Here is a 20,834-nt window from a genome sequence, read left to right as displayed (position 1 = left end):
CCGCTGCAGGGCTTCACACAGCTGTGAGGGCTGCACCCACTCACACAATCTGACTCTAACACACACACAAACACACACATTGGGGGATGGAGCCTCTAGTGAGTTTAATACCACATCACTGGGAACACTTGCATGTATCAGTGTAATAACAACCATCTAAAATGACCGAAGCCATCTTTTAAAAGAAACGTGTTCAACGTTCGCTTTGAGAAGGATCCATCTGCAAAGAAGGAGCAGGCGGGATATATGAGCGGTACTGCAGCCAGCCACCAGGGGGCCGTCTAGATGCTCAGGCTACTGCGTCAACTCCTCGCTCCCCCAACCCCCGAATATCAATGTTTATTCCCAATCGGACACACACATTTTTCTCCCAGTTAATAAAGCTATTCCCAATGTATTGGTCTTCAGTCTGAAATGTGTCCCTAAAGGCAGCATTTAAAACACACAATCGCAGACACACACAGACACACACATCTCCTCCTCCTTTCAAGGCGATTGTTGAATGTGTGAGGAAAACAGATCTTTTCATCCAGTCGGTAACCGTCTGATCTGTTTCCCTCTCGGCTCCGGATCACAAAGAGTTTCATCGGTTTAATTCAATTCAACAACAAAGAAAGAATATTGTTGTGAAAGTTCACTTGTTTTCCTGCGAGCTACAAAACTTGGAGCCAATTTGACCCCAATTTTTTTTTTAGTTGTCGAAGAATTCCTCTTTGCAAAAAAAACAAAAAACATAAAGGAGTCGCATTGAGGAGCTGAATGATTTATTGAATGTGATGCATTAAGACTTAAATAGAAGCATGATGTCGTCAGCGTTTGAAGTTCACACAAACACAAACACACACAATGCTGCAGACAACACTGTATATTCAGTCACATTTTATTTATCCTGCAGAAATGAGTGAGAACCAATAAGTATTACAAATATAACGTACTAAGCAGCAGAGTGATTATACAATGCTCATGTGTATTTCCTTTTAGAATAAGACAGCACATAATACAAAAACAAGCCTTTATAAGGAGTGTGAGTATAACACAACTTTGGTCAAATACTTTCCACACCATCCAAAAAGAGACGTGCAGCGTTAAGACGAGAGGAGAGAAGACGAGTTCCGATACGAAGGAGCTGCCGTTTAAATAAAGGCACTTATCAATAAACACAAACAAGAGCAGAGAGAGAGGAAGATAGAGTGAAGAATAAATACAAGGAAACGTTCATTACAAATTCTCTCCTTTAAAAGAATAAGAATATCTGATGATCACAACATTCCCAGTGAGCGAGTTGACGGACGTGAAACTGGATTTTAATCAACGTTAATAATACCAGTTTCATCGAGTTGATCGTTTTCTGCAGGACGGTTCAGAAAATGCCAAGTTTCTACATAAGAAGCCAGAAGCTGAACGTCTCTGCAGGATTCAGGTTCGAGTGGAGCATCGCTCAGCAGATACAAAGTGTGACGCATGCAGTTCGGATAAAAACACGTTTCTCCATCAAGCAGAAGGTGAGAAACCAACAGTTTTGATAATGGTGTGTTCCAGGGAGGGAGAGCTCAGTCCACGTTCCTGTACCTGGTGAAGAGGTTGTAGAGGACGCGCAGGGTGGACTTCAGGTCACAGTTCACAATGTCTGGAAAGAACAAAGAGAACAGAGGAGTTTTAGATTTAAAACTAAAGAGCTGAGGTCTTTTATTCTGCAGAATCAGATCCACGAAACTTTCCCAGTTGGTCCTATCTGACAATATGTATGTGTCTGATGTATTTTAATTGTCCTCTGTGCATGTTTTCACACCTGATCAGAGACTACAGCTGAAAACAGGCTCATTTACAGTGGAGTTTAATAATGAGCAGTGTCCCTTTTATTTTAAACTAATATTAAATAAATAAATAATGATGCAGGCCGGTTTCCTGCTGTCGAGCAGCTTTGCTTTCACAGAGGTTGTTGGAATCCATTTCAGAATCAACACAATACAAATATTTCAAAAATGTTTGAGCTTTTCAATAATGGACCGTCATGCTCTGACCCAGTACTTATACTTGTACCTGATGTAGTAATAACTCAATATACTCAGTACTCATGGGTTGGAACATGAATCCCAGCTGGTGTGATGGTGTCTAGTTTATTTTATTATATTTCATAAAGTTTTGTAAATGTGTCCCACCCTCTGGTCGGGGCTTTGGTTTCTCCAGACCTCCGTCCTGCATCAGCTCGAAGGAGAAGGACACGTTGTGGACCTGCAGAAACGAGGACAGACGTGTTAGGACACAAGACAACACAGACACACAACATGAACTTTACACAAAAGCCGACTTTTACTTTATAACAATTCTTGTTTTACATATGTTGTATTTTGTTATGATTTTAAAAGCTTGTTTTAATCATTCCTGTTACTATTGAGGATTTATTGTAAGATGTTCTCCGGTGTCTAGAAAGGCAACGTGAAATAAAATAAATGTTTTTATTGTTATTATATAAATGTTGGAAATTTTCGAGTCCTCTGTTTCACCCTGAGAGATTTGGATTCTTCCACTTTTGTGTGTGTTGCTCGTTAGAAACGTGATCAACACCTCCGCTCTCCCCCGGACATTTTACTCAGGGCAGGAAAATGTCTGAAAGCAGCTGTACAGGCCCGTGTTGACAACTACACACACACACCTCCTTGTTGAGAAGAGAACGTTGCTAAATCCCACAATACACTCCGGGTCGATTCGCTCGTGTTACCACAGCTTCCTGTGTCGGCAAACACAACACGGCTCGGCTCTGTAAGACCGTAAGCCGCCGGCAGCAGCTGCACAAACACTCGGCTCCATCATTCATCAATGGACACGTGTCACCAGTGTCACTCACAAAACCTCCAACACACCGATACTGTCCCTGATAGAGACGTCACACACAGGAGGGGAGGACACAGCCTGTTGTGTTACTGTGTTTGATGAAGCAGGAGTGAGGTGGAACCCACAGTGGAGGTTAATTGGGGTCAGAGACAATATCGATGGAGCAACACATCGTGGTCCTGACTCGTTAGATGCGATTATCGATGTTTAGTTATAGGTTTTATTATTAGAATGACACGTTACAGTGAGTTTGTTTAAGACTAAAGAGAAAAGACTTGATGCACTTTTGGTTTCATCACAGTTTGTGTCTGTAAAACCGGAGCGAGTGAAACACACAGATCCTCCAGCGCACATCTCCACAAGCATTTTGAATTCTTCCTCAGTTACAGAGATTATATACCATTTATTAATATATATGCAGGAGGGGGGGGGGGGGGTTATGAGCTACAGTCAACAGGATTCGGCTTCACTTAGAAGGAGCTGTCATGTCGTCCATCTTTATTTGACCACAAAAAACACCACATCAAAAGTGGTACAAGACCAAATCAGATGGAAGAGATAGAAATAGCTGAACGCTGTTTTCTGCGTATGTGTGTGTCTGTGTGTGTGTGTGTGTGTGTGTGTGCTCGCCCTGCTGTGAAGTACTAAAAGCTTTGCCCAACAAGAGCTTATTGTGTGATGAGCATGAGTCAAAGAGAAAGAAGAGAATGAGCCTCGAGTAGAGATCTACTGAGCAGAGGAGGAGTGCTTTCTTCATGCCTGACACTACTTTCACTGCTGCCACACACACACACACACACACACACACACACACAACACACACACACACAACACACAGACACATAACACACAGAGTAATAGAGCTGAGCCCCTAAGCCACTTCAGCGTTTCCCTGTGCAATAGAAGATTACAGATGCTGAGGGGCTGGAGCCTGTCCTTCTGAGGCCAGGAGTCTGTGTGTCTGTGTGTGTGTGTGTGTGTGTGTGTGTGTGTGTGTGTGTGTGTGTGTGTGTGTGTGTGTGTGTACATTGTAGTACCGATGCCCATTCTGTTTCCAGCCTGGCAGGGGATCCTGGCCAAGACCCAAACAAAAGGCTACTGTGGTGCCTCCGCAGATCGCCTGCTCAGAATGCCGTAGTACTACCGAGGCCAATGGAGAGGCGGCACTGAATGGGCTCGGGGGGGAAACGGATGGCATTTATCAAGCTATTGAGAGGAGCCGAGTCCTGGCTCAAAGTGCACGAGGCTCAAAGTGCACAAGGCTCCTCAGAGACGGAGCAGGGGCTTAAGAGAGGAGACGAGTCACCGTCCGGTTTCTCATGGATCTTATAAAGATCAGAGTGGATTTATCAAAGCTGCTCTAAGATATGAACTGAAGTCCGGGGCTGTGCAGGTTATTGTTTATACTGTTCATACTGTATACTGTCAGAATCCTGACCAGCGAGTTGAAAAGTGAAGCTGAACGGAGATCAGTTAAAAAGACTCAGAAGTTATTAAAAAACAGATTTTATCTCCGATATTCAGCAGGAAACCTTTTGAAATATGAAGAATTATAAACAGAGCTCAGTGGATGTGTGACAGCTGCAGCTCTTCTGAGTCAGGAAGCAGAGGATCATGGGTAATATCCAGTGTTCAGTTGTGTTCGACTCATGGATATGGACTAGGAGCCCGACTGAAGTATTGTGGCTGCAGGGTGCAATAATGTGTAATGTTCATTTAGTGACATATTTATCTTGTAAATTTAAAAGCGTCTAATCCATTAATTGAGTCAAATACAAATTTATCAGAAGAACTGTTTGACTAATCATCAGAACATTGTTTTTAATATCTGAGGTTTATTCCTGTGATCCTGATTCTGAGACGAGACACAGAAAATGAAATCACACTTTACCTTTTGGTCAAAATTCTCTGGAGTGAGGAAGAAGTTGTAGAGCGGCACGAAGTATCCCTCCAGCAAACCCATGAGCAGCACCAGGTAAACCCCGTCTGCGAACTGGAGCGGCACACACACACAGACCTGAGATCTGTCACTGAACATTACATCATGTGTGTGTTTAACATAATGTAAAGATAGACTATCTATGAATATTACACTCGACAAATATTAAGAAATAGTGGTGAGGCATCAGCGAGATGTGCAATCCACCAATCGTCCGCCTCAGCTGTCAATTAAGACGTTCCACTAATTATTTTAATTAATTAATTAAAATCCAGCTCATCAGAAACATGAACACGTCAACAAACATCAGTGTGATAAGAACCAACTGGAACAATCAGGAACAAGTTAAAGATATAAAAGTGAAGCCAAATCCTCTTGCTCGCCCCCTGGTGGCTGGCTGCAGTACAGGTCAATAAACCTGCTTCACCAAAATATTAAAATTCAAAGTGAACGTTAAATAAAGATGGTTTCTGTCATTTCAGGTCGTTCTATCGGTGTTTGCTCAAGTGCTGCTGAGAAGTCTGTTTTTAATTAGTTAATTGAGGATAAATTAATTGGCAGAGACGTCATGATTGACAGGTGAGACTGACTCGTGATTGGTCGAGCATCTGCATGACCCGGATACCACAGCTGCACAGACTCTGGCTCCACTGGTCTGTGATATTTTAGATATATGCATCATCCTTGTTCATAGTTCTTTGTGTGTGTGTGTGAATGTGTGTATTTATGTGTGTGTGTGTGTGTGTGTGTGAATGTGTGTATTTATGTGTGTGTGTGTGTGTTTGTCATACCTGTGTGTCCAGTTCCGACACCTCGAGGTTGAGCTTGTTCAGATGTTTGTTCACAAATGTGATCAATGTCTGAAAAAGACAAAACAGAAGTAGAAACAGTGAGTGAACACAAATCTACACACACTTCACTAGTTACACACACAAACACAAATATACAGAAACAAACAGGAACACAAAACCTCTCGAAGAACAAAGACTGTTGCACTGATGGAGAACTAAACTAATTTTTATATATATATAGAAATATGTTTTTTATTCCTTTCACTCAATTATTGCATGTTACTTATTATTACTCAGTGATAAGTATTTGAGACTCTTGCTGCTGTAATATTGTAATTTTCCCAATTGTGGGACAAATAAAGGAATATTCTATCTTATCTTATGAAGCTGATTTGATTTGCTGGTGCCTCATGAAAACGTAAGTTCTGCTAAACGTCTGCCGAACGCAGCACGAGCAAAACAACCCAGATGGGACTTGAACCAAGAAAGGAACATTTACATTTTAGGTTGGATGTTGGAATTTCTGTGCATCCCTTATCCCATAATGTGAGATATTACAGGAGCTGATATTCACGTTACGCTCTCTACTACAGGACGGAACAAGCTTGGTGATGAAACACACACACGGCCATGGAACAGGCTGCGGTACCTTCTTCACGACGTTGAGTTTATCTGGCGCGTGGTCGAACAGGGTGTCGAAGGCGTCGCGCTCTGAGGAGGAAACACAAAACCAATCATCACTAAAGAATAATAATGAGACGTGATCATTTGTGAAGCCAGAAGCAGAAATGAAATAAAAGAGGCGCATCCTACCGTGTCTGCCAGAGAAGGCCCTTTGAAAAGAGAGGAGACAAAAACACACGCGTGTCAGAGGTCAGTTCTGCTTATTGACAATTTCACACTTATTATTTATAGAAAACCGGACGAGTGCTTCCAAGTGGATCACAGAGGAATGCAGAGAATGGCTGGATGGTGTCACGGCAGCGACTACACAATGCCGCAGCTCGGGTCTCATCATAATTTGATTAAGAGGAAACACGTCGGGTATTCAAATGACCTGGGACGTTCACAATGACCACATACTGCAACACAATGCAACAATCTGTCCCCTGCACCACAACGCAGCCGGGCGGTAACACAATGAGCCGCCCTCGTCCATTATGATGCTGTCGCGGGATGATGTTGTTGGACGGGGTCAGGTGGGTTCTGGAGCATCGGGGGGGGGGGGCGCTGCAGTGAGAGCATCCCAGAGGAAGTGATATCGCGCCGGGCAGGCCAGCAAGAAATGGCAGCAACACACACACACGCACACGGACACACACACCAGAGGCACTCTCACACATGTCCATGGTGTAATCTGTGATGGCAAAGGCAGGCTGGTCTGGGCACAGCTCCTGTTGGTGTGGTAATAACCGTGTTTCCACTGTGACCATGAGAGTGTGTTCGACCCTCTGTGTGTGTGTGTGTTATTAACAGTATCCATCTACCATGACAAAATGTGTGTGTGTGTGTGTTGGCCTGGCGTTATCTCCCTGGTTGCTGCTGTCAGGCTGCAGGAAAGCCTCACAGCCAGTGTGCACGAGAAAGTGTGCACGTGGTGCTCTAATTCTTCAGCTAAAAGGGAGAAATCACGTCTCTGGTTAGAAACAATGATTTTTACATTTATATAACAGCTCCTGAAGAAGTAAAACACAAATAAGCTCAATTATATAAAGATATTTAAAGTTTGTCAAGTCATGAATTCTCTATTTATTAGATTAAGAATAACCTAAGCAACCAATCATATTAGAAACACAATCATTTGTCATCATGTCAATGGGAAAAGGAAATATTCACTTTATATTCCCCATTATTTTTCTAATATATATGTATATACAGTGTGTGTGTGCAGGGTGTATACACCTCATTAAATAATGTCTAATATAAACAGTAATTTCCCACATTGTTTTAGATCGTGTTGTGTATTTTCTTTTCACAGTATCATAAAAACTATAATTTTAATACAAGGATAATTCTGTGGTGAGAATTACAAAGAGAATAAATAAAGAGTTACGAAGTTTGTCAAGATCCAAAGATAATTCTCATCACTTCTTTAGTTTAGTGAAGAAGTGATGAGAATTATATTCTGATCAGCCCCCCCCCCCCGTACGATAGAGGCTGCTTTAAAGAAGCTGAAACGTTCTTACTCTGTGTTTCCTGTGATCTCCTCTTGAATCTGTCGGGACTGAAGGATTCCCTCTCGCTTCTGAAACACAAAGAAAGAACAAGATGTAAATATGTGACTACTTATATTTTATATATTTCTTATATTTTCATTTTCGACACGAGACAAATAGAAGATGAAGATGAAGAAGAAGAAGATGACTCAAACAGCGACCCACTCACCTGAACGACCACCACTTGGATGGAAACGTGGTCGGGCAATCTGATTGGTGCTCTGAAGTGCTGCGACAGCGCCACCAGCAGGTGGAGAATGGCAACTATGCTCTTAGCATGAACCGCTGGCGTGGAGGAAAGAGAGAGAGAGAGAAATCAGTGATTATTAATCAACTAGAACCTGATTGGACGAATCGCTTGGCCGATAAAACACAGACATCAGAATCTGAATATATGTTTTCTGATACAAAAAATGTTTTCCTTGAATCCCTTAGTTATTGAACAGATAATAAAACATTTTTATCTTTTCACTTATATCTGCTGCTCTCTAACGTTTAAATCCACTGAGCACCAACTTACTGTGAGAAGTACTTTAATTTAACTGTTCAGGTTCTGAAGGTGCTCCCACTGGTTCCTGTGCAAACATATAACAGAACCACTTCCTCTTCTGTCCAGTCTGATTCTTATTATTTGTTGATGTTATATATCTAATCCATTTGTCTGTAGTCATTTGCTCACAGTTATTTTTACTTGTTTATTTAAAAGATGTGATTTGTTCAAACTGAAGAAACGATCGAAACACAAGATGACAAACATCAGAATCTTCCTCAAGGCAAATCATTTTAAGATCTTAGAGATTCAAATTTGTTCTGAATTTACAACTGAAATAAAAACAGTATTTTAGACGAAGACGACATCGTGTGCGTTAACGCTCATATTCCTCCCGTACGTTCTATTTATTAACATTTTTATTCTCTACATGTTCTGTGATGTGAAGTTTGTTTACCAACGATTCTACAAGCCACATATTTTCTTCTGTATAGAATCAAAGGTTTTTACACGACAAGGTCACGTAGCACGAAGGCAGAAGTCGCTTGGAGGTGATAAAGAAACCTTTTATACAAGAGAAGAGGAAAAGAACCATAAAGACTCCCTGAGCGACCGCTCTTTAGTCCACTGAACAAACAGGATTTACCTTTGGACACTAACACATCAAACAAGATCAATTAAGTGTCCGAAGCCGTCCTTTGATTGTGTCAACGGGAAAAAAATCACAGAGCGCACACGAAACCAACGTGAAGGAGTTTCCTCCGGGAGCGAGCGCGTGAATGGAGGATGAAGGTAGCGACAAACAAAAGTGAATTGATTGAGAGAAAAGCAGGGAAAAGCAAAAATCAATGACATTCCAGGTTATTCACGGCTCTTTAGCGTTTCTCTTTACAGAGTTCTGGCACAAACAGCTTTTCACGGACAAACGGGTTCCAGAGCTGCAGAGCGTGTGAAGGCCGACGGCTGATTAACGCTGCGACCGTGTCATTGATTTCTTTACGCTCGGTTTCCATGAGCTGGACTTTTAATGTAAATAGCTTCAGAATACATTTTGTTCATTTTCTTTGGAAACGGATCAGTGGGAAATTTGACTTCTCGATTTAACTTCTTTTAAATGCTTCTTTTGTTATTTAAGTTAATTTTAATTTCAACTGCAAACCAGCGTGTGAAATTAGAGACACATATATCAGGGATGTTTTCTTACAGTCCACGTTCCAGCGAATGTTTCTGGTGGAGAGTTTGAGCGAGTCGTTGATTCGCTCTAGAACCGTCTGCAGCTTCTGCTTCTGGGCGATCTCCGACTGCGTCACCTCGGCCACGTTCAGCTTCTCACCTTCCAGCTTCTCTGAAACACGAAGACACCAACACGTTGAAATCAATACGGTTTTCATTCGCCTTCTTTTTCTCAGGAAGCTCGTTTGCCGTTTCAGCTCCTCACCGAACAGCTTCTGCAGAACCTGCCCGTCGTACAGATCCTCGGCCAGATCCTTCACGATGATCCTCTCTCCCACCAGAACATCGTTTATCCAGTCGATCAACACCTGACGACAGCAGAACAAGAAGCAGACGACTTGTTTTTTCAACTTGAAGCGTATTGACATGAATTTGACGTTTAAATCGAACACGTTTCCTTCTTCTCTCCCTGAGCGTCTGTTCTCTGTGACTCTGGTGAGTGGGTTCCATCAACTGACTGAGAGTCTCAGCTTCAACTGTCACAATCAGCTCCAGTTGAAGAGTGAAGCTGAACTGAGATCAGTTAAAAAGACTCAGAACTTATTTAAAATCTGAGTTTATCTATAACTTTCAGCAGGAAACTTTGAAAAATATGATGAATTCTAAACCACTTTCATGAATCTAATCTTTATCACTCTTCACAACAAATCCTCCTCGAGTGAAACATCTGGATTCATGATCACACATTGAGTTGCCTCTGGAATCTGAGCCTTCAGCTGAGATCACTCAGGGAAACAGAAGCCGGAGCAACTGGGACATAAATCATTAATAAGCCTGATAATAAAATCCTCCTCCAGAGTCTCTGACTGTTTGACTCCCGAGCTTTGTTTTATTTCCTCCAACGATCCGAGAGCGAATAACTGATTCTTACTTTTACTGGTGAGAAGAAGATAAACGTTACCTTCATGAGCTCCTGCAGCTTTAGGTCATTCTTGGAGTTGGGGTCGACCATGGTGCGAACTTCATTCTCCTCTAAAGGAGCAGAGACAGCATCAATGTTAAAGGGGATCGGTTAGTTTCACTTTAGATTTGTATGATTTTATTTGAAAGAAAAACCTTTGTTAACAAACTGAATGTTCTGCAGAACCTCGGAGTGAAACAACCAAGTAATAGCTGGGGCCTTTAAAAGTTAACTTTGTAGGATTTGGCCCAACATCTTATCGTCGACTGGAATCTGTATATTCACCTGTTTTACATATGTATTCATTTATACGTGTGTATATATACACATAGATTTTATCCTTATCCCGAGTGTCTGAATACAAAACCTAGACGTCGGTATTAAACCTTGAAATTGTTTTCAGTAGAATCTTTGCTCTCTGGAAACATGTGAATTATCTTTATCCAGCTTCAAGGTTTGAAAGTAAAAAGGTGTTTTGGTGTGTCACAGTGTTTTTACCCAACATGGTGTCTTCAGGGTCCAGCTCATAGTGTGACGGGCTGAGAGGAAGGTTGATGGCGTTGATTCCTTCCTCCTGAAGCTCAGACACTAGAAACAAGAGGCAGAGCTTTCAGCCTCCATCACGTCACAAAAACATCAGACACACAACAACTTAGCAAGTTGACAAAGCTTAATTTGCAACCAGGAACTTAATATGTGACTGTCATATACGGTAGTTTAATGCGCTTGCGCATATACCGTGAGTTATACGGGAGTTGTGGGCGCATGTGAGTGACGTAGATGAGTGAGACATATTGGAGACACGGGCTGCAATAAAGGAACTTAGCAACTAAGAAGCCTCCTTAGCATTGCTTTACATGGTGTCAGAAGTTAAAACGGAGTCATGCCAAAGTTCGCTCCCCCAACAAACTTTTCGTTCGATAAACCAGAAGAATGGCCGGAGTGGAAGCAGCGTTTTGTGAGATTCAGAATCGCCACCAAGCTGGATAAAGAAGAGGGCGCCGTACAGGTGAGCAGCCTGATATACGCTATGGGAAGCGAGGCGGAGAACATCTTCCGTTCGTTTACATTCACAGAAGATGGACACAGAGACGATTATATGAGGGTGCTTGGACTGTTCGATGACTACTTTGTGCCGAGGAGGAATGTAATACACGAACGCGCATGTTTCCATCTGCGCGTGCAAAGACATGGAGAGAAAGCTGAAACTTTTATCAGGGCCTTGTACGAACTGGCGGAGCATTGCGAATTCGGCGGGAACAGAGATGAGAATATCCGCGACCGGATCGTAGTGGGAATACTCGACAAAGAGGTCTCACGGAAGTTGCAGCTGACGAAGGACCTAACACTAGCGCTGACTATCGAGACAGTCAGGCAGTCGGAGGAGGTTGCTTCGCAGGTCAGCATGCAAGGAGAGACAACGGGGGTGATACAGGAAGTCACGCACGAGCGCAGCAAATACCCCAACCACTACGGTAAGCCAAAAGGGGGAAATAAAGGACAATGTGGACTGTGTGGGAAAGCGTGGCACAGTAAAGATGAAAATTGCCCGGCCAGAAAATCTTCATGCAATACGTGCAACAAAGTTGGACATTGGAGTAGAGTGTGTAGGAGCAGGCAGGCAGTGAGTGAGGTTACAGAGCAAACGGAGCAGCAGCAGTCATACTTTCTTGGAGCTGTGAGTAAAACAGGCGGGTCGCCAAAGCAATGGGCTGTGGAGTTACGGGTGGGTTCTACACCAGTTGACTTCAAAATCGACACAGGGGCCGATGTTAACGTCATCTGCGAGGAAACCTACGACTCACTCATCCCCAAAAGACCACTGGAGCCTGCGGATTTAACACTGGACAGCCCAGGTGGCGAGCTGCAGTGCATAGGACAGTTCCAAAGCACTGTGACCTACAAAGGAAAGACTCATCCACTCAGAGCATATGTCATCCGCGGACGCACTGTAAACAACCTACTCAGCAGGCCGTTGTCTGTGAAAATGAACCTGGTGAGGAGAGTGAATGAAACGGTGTGCGACAGAGGACATCCACAGGCATATGGCGAACATGGGACTTTAAAGACTGAACCGGTGAGAATACTGCTGAAAGACAACGCTCAGCCATATGCTGTATACACAGCACGACGCGTGCCTCTCCCTATGCTGCAAAAGGTAAAGGAGGAGCTCCAGAGGATGGAGAGAAATGGCATCATCGAGAGGGTGACACAGCCCACAGACTGGTGTGCACCCATGGTGCCAGTCTTGAAGAAGAGCACAGGTAAAGCACGCATCTGTGTTGATCTTAAGAGGCTGAATGAGGCAGTAAAAAGAGAACAATATATCCTGCCTACTACTGATGAGATTACAGCAAAGCTGAGTGGGGCCACTGTCTTCTCTTCACTCGATGCCGCCAGTGGGTTCTTCCAGATACCGTTGCACCCAGACAGCTGTAAGCTCACTACCTTCATTACGCCATTTGGCAGATTCAACTTCAAGCGGTTACCGTTCGGAATTACAAGCGCACCGGAAATCTTCCAGAGGAAGATGATGGAGACCCTGCAGGGGCTGGAGGGTGTTGAGGTCTTCATGGACGACATTCTGGTGTATGGGGCCTCTAAGGAGGAGCATGACGGTCGCCTGGAGAAGGTTATGCAGCGCATTGAGACAGCTGGTCTGAAGCTCAATCGTGAAAAGTGCTCCATCAGGCAGAGTCAGCTGCGGTTCCTCGGGCATCTCATTGACCGGTCCGGGATCCGGCCTGACCCCGACAAGGTGAAAGCTATTCGGCAGCTGTCACCACCAGCAGACGTGCAAGAGTTGAGAAGGATACTGGGAATGGTGAATTATCTCGGAAGATACATCCCCGGACTCTCTACCGTGGGACAGCCGCTGTATGAGCTCTTGAAGGACAAGAGCACATGGACATGGAACCACGTGCAACAAACAGCTTTTGAACACATCAAGGAGCTGTTGACAACTGCACCAGTACTTGCCTTCTATGACTTGAACAAGCCCACGGCTGTGTCAGCGGACGCAAGTAGTTATGGATTGGGGGCCGTACTCCTTCAGCTCCACGGGGAGCAGTGGAAACCTGTGGCATATTGCTCCAGACGCCTCACTGAAGCAGAAACCCGCTACGCCCAGATAGAGAAGGAAAGCCTGGCTGGTGTGTGGGCATGCGAGAAGTTCGACAGATATCTCAATGGACTGGAGCAGTTCAAGCTAATCACCGATCACAAACCGCTAGTACCTCTCATTAACAGCCGAAGTCTGGACAATGTACCTATACGATGCCAGCGTCTTCTCATGAGGCTCATGAGATTCAATCCAGTGGCAGAATATGCGCCAGGGAAAACTCTGGTCATCGCGGACACCCTGTCACGCAGTCCACTGGCCGGCACGTGTGCAGAGACAGACACACACAGTGAGGTGGCATGCTACGTTGATAGTGTAGTCGAGGGGATCCCTGCGTCTACAAGCAAGATGGACGAAATCAGAATGGCGACAGCAGCCGATGCTGAACTGCTGGCAGTTTTGAACCTCATAAAGAACGGATGGCCTGAACACTTAAGCAATGTGCCCATGGACGTGAGAGAGTACGTCCAAGTGAAATCAGAGCTATCAGAACACAATGGCCTGGTCCTCAGAGGAAGCAGGATTGTCGTGCCAAGGCCAATGAGAAGTGAGATCCTTCAGAAAATCCACGAAGGGCACCAGAGCCTAGTCAAATGTAGAGAGAGAGCATGCTCATCTGTGTGGTGGCCTGGACTCTCTACGGAGATAAACAAGCTTGTGATGTCATGTCAGGTGTGCTGCGAACTGAGAAGAACACAACAAAAGGAACCTCTCATCTCCACACCGCTTCCGGAGCGACCCTGGAAGAGAGTTGCAATGGATCTTTGTGAGCACAACCACCACAACTACCTGGTAATATCAGATTATTACTCCAGGTTCTTAGAGATACTGCAGCTACCCTCGACAACGAGTGCACAAGTGATTCAAAGAATGACAGCGGTTTTCGCCAGGTTTGGCATTCCAGATGAGGTGGTGAGCGACAATGGACCCCAATTTTCAAGTGCGGAGTTCAAGGAGTGCGCCAGGCAGCTCGACTTCAAGCACTGCACATCCAGCCCTCACCATCCACAGGGCAACGGGCACGCAGAGAGAGCCGTTCAGACAGCGAAAAAGATTCTCAAGCAAGAAGATCCGGTGATGGCTCTGATGAGCTATAGGTCCACTCCCTGCTCCACCACAGGCTTCAGTCCAGCCGAGCTGTTGATGGGGAGGAAAATCAGAACCACACTCCCCACTCTGGAGAAAAATCTCCTACCCAAATGGCCTAGCAGGACAGCTGTGAAAGAGAGGGACGGGAGGGAAAAGGCTAAACAGGCCCATTATTTCAACCGCCGTCATGGAGCCCGGCCCTTATCTGCCCTGCGACCAGGAGATGTTGTATTCTCCAAGCTAGACCACGAAAAGTCATGGTCTTTACCAGCGGTGATCTCAAGTGAGAGCACCACCCCGAGATCCTTCGTCATCAGGACGCAACATGGAGCAGAGCTGCGGCGGAACCGCCGTCACCTCCAACCAGGGCCAGTTCCCCAGCCCATCCCAGCAGATCACAGGGAGGCCAAAGGCACAGGCGCACACTCTGACGAAGCCACCATGTTAGAGACTGTTCCTGTCAGTCAGAGTGAGGCCACACCCACAACCCCTCTACCCGGTTCGACTGTGACCAGATCTGGACGGGTGTGCAAGCAAGTCGACAGGCTTGACCTGTAAATAAGTGCAAATCATATGGCCTTTGGGGGGGGGGAAGAAACGAAAAGTGTATTGATAACGATGTGATAACTTTGATTTGCAAGAAAGTTTTACAGTTTGTACAGTTGTACATGTTGAATTATCCTAATTTAAGTTAATCTTGGTTTATGCTATGTGTTTTCAGAATAGCCATTTTCAGTTAAAGTGTTTCTACAATGTTATTGACATAACACTCAAAACAGGGGAAGATGTCATATACGGTAGTTTAATGCGCTTGCGCATATACCGTGAGTTATACGGGAGTTGTGGGCGCATGTGAGTGACGTAGATGAGTGAGACATATTGGAGACACGGGCTGCAATAAAGGAACTTAGCAACTAAGAAGCCTCCTTAGCATTGCTTTACAGTGACCACGACAAAGCTTAGTGATGTCACTTCCTGTGAAGGCCGTGGAAATGACCCGTCCACAGTCAGATCAGATCAGAAGTGATTGAACATGTTCCTGTGATGAGCAGAAGAACCACGAACAGACGACCTCCTGCTTCTCAGCTGGATGTACAGACGCCCAGCGGGTTGTTGTTCAGATACCTGAGGAGACTGCTCTGTGTGAGTCTGTGTGTGTGTGTGTGTGTGTCTGTGTGTGTGTGTGTGTTGAAAGCACCAAGTGAACATCCTGTGCATTTCTCTGCCTTCACTGGAACAACATCCTCTTAATCAACACCATCCACATGTGCAGCATGTCTGCATGAACACACACACACACACAAACTGACACACACACAAACTGACACACACACACTGACACACACACACACACACAGTATGAGAGTATTCCTACAGAGTGACACATACCTCCCTCTCTTCATTCTGTAAATTATCACCCACTCATCTAACAGAACCACATGAAGCAGTAACATAGAAACGTGAACATCCTCATGTTGTTACAGAATAAGACTGAATCAGGTTAATAATTCAATAAGTTATATACGGATTTTATCGTTCATATTTCTCTTACCCCTTTTATTTAGCTTGAAAACAGTTTTTGATATAAAGTTCTGAACATTATAAAGCTACTTTTACTTTTTAAGAATTTATTATTATTATTTATTATTATTTATTTTAAATAATTTTAACTGAGCTTCTCTCACACCTCAGATTAATATAAACTCTCCCCACAAACAGCAGAGTGGAACACATGATCATCACCATCTTCAGTCATGTGAAATCACATGTGAACAAAATTCTAAATCCCTCATCACCTCATAAGTTCTTTAAAAATCGATAACAGAGGAAAGAGGAAGAATCTAGAACCTCTGATATCTGCTGTGATGTTCAGAATCTCTCGTGAGGCCGCAGCTGCGTTAAGACGACACCGGACCAATTAACACACTCGGATTCTACTGTAACTTCCACTTGTGCTATTTCAGGAGTAGACACATGTGGAGCCCCGGGTGTCGGGGACGTGAGAGGACGAAGGGGATCTGACGCATCACGGAGGTGAGACGACCGAGGTCTCCACTCGTCTGCTGGTTCCTCTCAGACCAGGTCCACGAGGATCTTTACAACAATCCCACAATTCACCTGTTAACATGTTAGAGATTCCATTTGTTCTGAATTTACGACTGAAAGGGAAATCACAAGCGTCCTTGGCGTACCCCCCCACCCCCCCGCCTCCCTCCCCACTGTGCCATATAACGACCATCCGCCATCACTCGGTTCAAACCGTGTGACAGTGAAACGCCACGTCTCCCACCCCCGCCGCCGCTCAGGAGCGTGCTGGTGCTGTGTCCTACCTGGAGGGCAGAGCGCTCCACAGCCCATGTCTCTCTGTGTGTCCGTCCCCCAGACTCAGGCATCGTCCCCCGGCCACCAGGACCAGCTTCTCCCCCTGCAGCTCATCCTGAGCCAAACGAGGCTAAAGCTCTAATGTCTCTGGCGGGACACACAATTATATATATAGATCTATATGTTATAATTATAACATTATATTTCCTGCGGTTTTCTGTTTGGCATTACATCCTCATCCTCATCTTACAGCTCTCGCTCTCCCTCTTCTTCATTCACTCGTTCCTCCCTCTCTCCCTCTCTCTCTATGGACGTCACAAGGACTTAAATTTAATCAATGATCAACTGAAGAGCGACCGGCCAGATTTTCCATCAAATCACAGAACACTGCAGACGTCCTATACACTGCACTGTGTGTGTGTGTGTGTGTGTGTGTGCATGAGCCAGCATGAATGTAATGTGATTGCGTGTCCCTCGGACAGAGACGATATAAAACCGGGGCTCAGCTGTGCCTCAGTCTCCTGAACGACACACAGTGATCCTCCACTTGACGGAGACCTTTCTCCTGTCGTGATAAAACGTGAACTTTACCGACGAGCGGCCGGCGGACGGAGGCCGAGCGAGTTTCCAGAGCGCCGCCGCCACGTTTAAATAATAACACTGTTCCTATTTATGATCCATTCTTGGTTGTTAAAGTCCAACAGAGAGATTTATAAACATCAGGGAGGAAGGTTCACTGTTCTGGATCTGACCTCTGACCTTTAAATATCTATATAACTGAAGTGTAATAATATTTGTGTCCCTTTCTTTTTCCTAAAGGGCGGAATATTTGTCTTGTAGGCGTATTTAGGATGCTAGTTCTTATATTAAGGATGCTAGTAATTATAGTTAATATGCTAGTATTATAGGATGCTAGTAATTATATTAAGGATGCTAGTTATCATATTTAAGATGCTAGTATATTAGGATGCTAGTATGTTAGGATGCTAGTTACTATATTAAGGATGCTAGTAATTATAGTTAATATGCTAGTATAATAGGATGCTAGTTCTTATATTAAGGATGCTAGTAATTATAGTTAATCTGCTAGTATTATAGGATGCTAGTTCTTATATTAAGGATGCTAGTTATTATATTTAAGATGCTAGTATATTAGGATGCTAGTATGTTAGGATGCTAGTTACTATATTAAGGATGCTAGTAATTATAGTTAATATGCTAGTATAATAGGATGCTAGTTCTTATATTAAGGATGCTAGTAATTATAGTTAATCTGCTAGTATTATAGGATGCTAGTAATTATATTAAGGATGCTAGTTATCATATTTAAGATGCTAGTATATTAGGATGCTAGTATGTTAGGATGCTAGTTACTATATTAAGGATGCTAGTAATTATAGTTAATATGCTAGTATAATAGGATGCTAGTTCTTATATTAAGGATGCTAGTAATTAAAGTTAATATGCTAGTATAATAGGATGCTAGTTCTTATATTAAGGATGCTAGTAATTATAGTTAATCTGCTAGTATTATAGGATGCTAGTTATTATATTAAGGATGCTAGTTATTATATTTAAGATGCTAGCATATTAGGATGCTAGTATGTTAGGATGCTAGTTACTATATTAAGGATGCTAGTTATTATATTTAAGATGCTAGTATATCAGGAGGCTAGTATGTTAGGATGTTAGTTATTATATTCAGGATGCTAGTATGTTAGGAGGCTAGTTATTATATTTAGGATGGTAATATGCTAGGATGTTAGTTATTACATTTAGGATGCTAGCATGTTAGGATGCTAGTTATTATATTTATGATGCTACTAGTATGTTAGAACGCTAGCTGCTACATTTAGGATGCTAGCATGTTAGGAAGCTAGTTATTATATTTATGATGCTAGTATGTTAGAACGCTAGCTGCTACATTTAGGATGCTAGCATGTTAGGATGCTAGTTATTATATTTATCATGCTAGCTGCTACATTTAGGATGCTAGCATGTTAGGATGCTAGTTATTATATTTAGGATGTTCGTGGATTCATCTACGACACTGGAAAATGTTTTTCTCCCCGTTTTAAGTAGTTTAGTTTTAATTACTTTTTTTTTGATTTGATGAATATCTGCTCCACACGTAGAAAACACAGACGATGATGTCACAGGAGTTTGTTGTGATAAGAGCTGACGACGGTGTCAGGTGATGTAAACATGATCACATGGTCTCTGCAGCGGAGGTACTACATCACTTCCTGTCTCTGTCGGCTGCTCCACCTCTCACCTGAAGAATGTGGAGGATTTGATGCTGTAAACAATTCTCCAGATTTGAGCTTGAACACGTATCGTGATGAACTCTGACCCGCGGACAAACTTCATCACTATGAGAAATGTCCTCTCTACTGGAAGTTGACCTTTGACCTCTGCATCCTCTCCCACCACAACATCAACACTGACAGAGTTAAGCTCTGGTGGATCCAGTGTTTACTCATCCTCCCACTGTGCTCACTGGTTCACAGCTTTAATACCTTACATGGACACACACACACACACACACACACACACACACACACACACACACACACACACACACACACACACACACACACACACACACACACACACACACACACACACACACACACACACACACACACACACACACACACACACACAGCTATAAACAATCATTAGATTCTGTAAAATTACCTATAATAAATCTGGCCTGTGATTAATAGTTTGTTTGAGACTTTTCCAACCTTTCGCAGCTTTTTGTTTCTCTTGATTAAAAGTTAATAACTTCATGTTTACTTGTGAAACGCAGTAGCAGCAGTAGTAGTAGTATCAGTAGTAGTATTAGCAGTAGTATTAGTAGTTGCTGCAGGTTCCTGGCTGTTCTTTCGCAGTACTTTCTACGTGTTGTCTGGAGTTGAACGCAGTAGTTTTACCTTCTTTCGCCTTTTTCCTTCTCGCCAAAGTTCCTCCAAGTTTCCCCAGGAAGGAGTCGTCCTTCTTGCGGGAGGACGGGGACTTGGGCGTCGGGGATTTGGGGGAAGACGGAGACTTCTGAGGCGAAGAGGCCATCGTCGTTAGTCCGGGACAGAACCGAGCAAACTGGGGCGATGAAGGGAGAAATCTGTCCACTCCCTAAAGCGGAAACGGAATTCCAGACATTTTCTCCCGGAGTTGACCGCGGTGAGAAGCCCCTCCTCTGGGGAGGAGGAGCAGGGGGAGCGGGGAGGAGCGGGCCGGGACAGAGGGGCCAAACACCGAGGAGGAGATGAGGAGTTACCCGGGCCAGAGTCTCCTCACCGGGGAGGAGGTGAGGAGCTGAGGGGTCCCATACAGAGCCCAGACTCCACCACAAGAGGGCGCCCTTCTCTTTTAGAAACTTTTATTGGAAAATAGACATTCATCATTCATCAAAGAGCACGAACTATATTAGATAATATAATATTTATATTTATTTTAACTTTTTTCATTGGGACAAGGTACACTAATATATATATATATTTTTTTGGACCAATACCACAGCCAGCCACCAGATGGCAATCAACACGGTTTGGCTTCACTATAGGTAATCTGTCATATCATCTGTAGTTGTATACAGTTTATATATTAAACAGATAAATGCTCCTGACACATTATGAGATAAAAAGCAATTAAACTTATCACGTTTTATTTTGATACCTGAATTATCAGTGGATTTTTTGATTGGTGAGAAGTAGAATAAAATATGTATTGATGAATAAATGTACAAATAATCCATAAAAACAATATATATCAACAGTGAAGTATTTTCTACTTCTTTATTATCTATTTTCAAATTCATTTATTTAGAATTATTTAAATCATCTAATTCTTGAGAGCATGTGAATATGATGAGAATCTAATAAATGATAAACTTCT

The 20,834-nt window shown here is 43.5% G+C and overlaps 1 protein-coding gene across 1 annotated transcript; it reads right to left on the bottom strand.

Moving 5' to 3' along the window:
• Positions 1 to 747: 747 nt before the first annotated feature.
• On the bottom strand, positions 748 to 20,129 carry parvaa (parvin, alpha a). Its single transcript, XM_062390154.1, has 13 exons — positions 19,874 to 20,129; positions 10,901 to 10,990; positions 10,403 to 10,473; positions 9,707 to 9,809; positions 9,473 to 9,613; positions 7,948 to 8,063; positions 7,749 to 7,807; positions 6,376 to 6,395; positions 6,212 to 6,273; positions 5,563 to 5,631; positions 4,724 to 4,825; positions 2,160 to 2,232; positions 748 to 1,627 (listed from the first exon to the last, which is right to left on the bottom strand). Exons 1-13 carry the CDS (start codon positions 20,007 to 20,009, stop codon positions 1,551 to 1,553), a joined length of 1,119 nt encoding a protein of 372 aa, XP_062246138.1. The 5' UTR covers positions 20,010 to 20,129; the 3' UTR covers positions 748 to 1,550.
• Between the last annotated feature and the right edge of the window lie 705 nt (positions 20,130 to 20,834).

This window comes from Platichthys flesus, chromosome 6 (assembly GCF_949316205.1).
Source record: "Platichthys flesus chromosome 6, fPlaFle2.1, whole genome shotgun sequence".
Taxonomy (NCBI): domain Eukaryota; kingdom Metazoa; phylum Chordata; class Actinopteri; order Pleuronectiformes; family Pleuronectidae; genus Platichthys; species Platichthys flesus.
Note: the sequence above shows the minus strand (reverse complement) of the source record. Positions and strands in the feature narration are given on the sequence as shown.

What these genes read in the sequence shown, in the direction of transcription:
- parvaa (XM_062390154.1), bottom strand. Translation starts at nt 20,009, where the DNA reads ATGGCCTCTTCGCCTCAGAAGTCTCCGTCTTCCCCCAAATCCCCGACG. An exon ending in AGCTGCAGGAGCTCATGAAG is followed by an intron (nt 9,810 to 10,402) that starts GTAACGTTTATC and finishes TGCTGTCGTCAG; the next exon opens with GTGTTGATCGACTGGATAAA. An exon ending in CATTCGCTGGAACGTGGACT is followed by an intron (nt 8,064 to 9,472) that starts GTAAGAAAACAT and finishes CCTCCACGCCAG; the next exon opens with CGGTTCATGCTAAGAGCATA.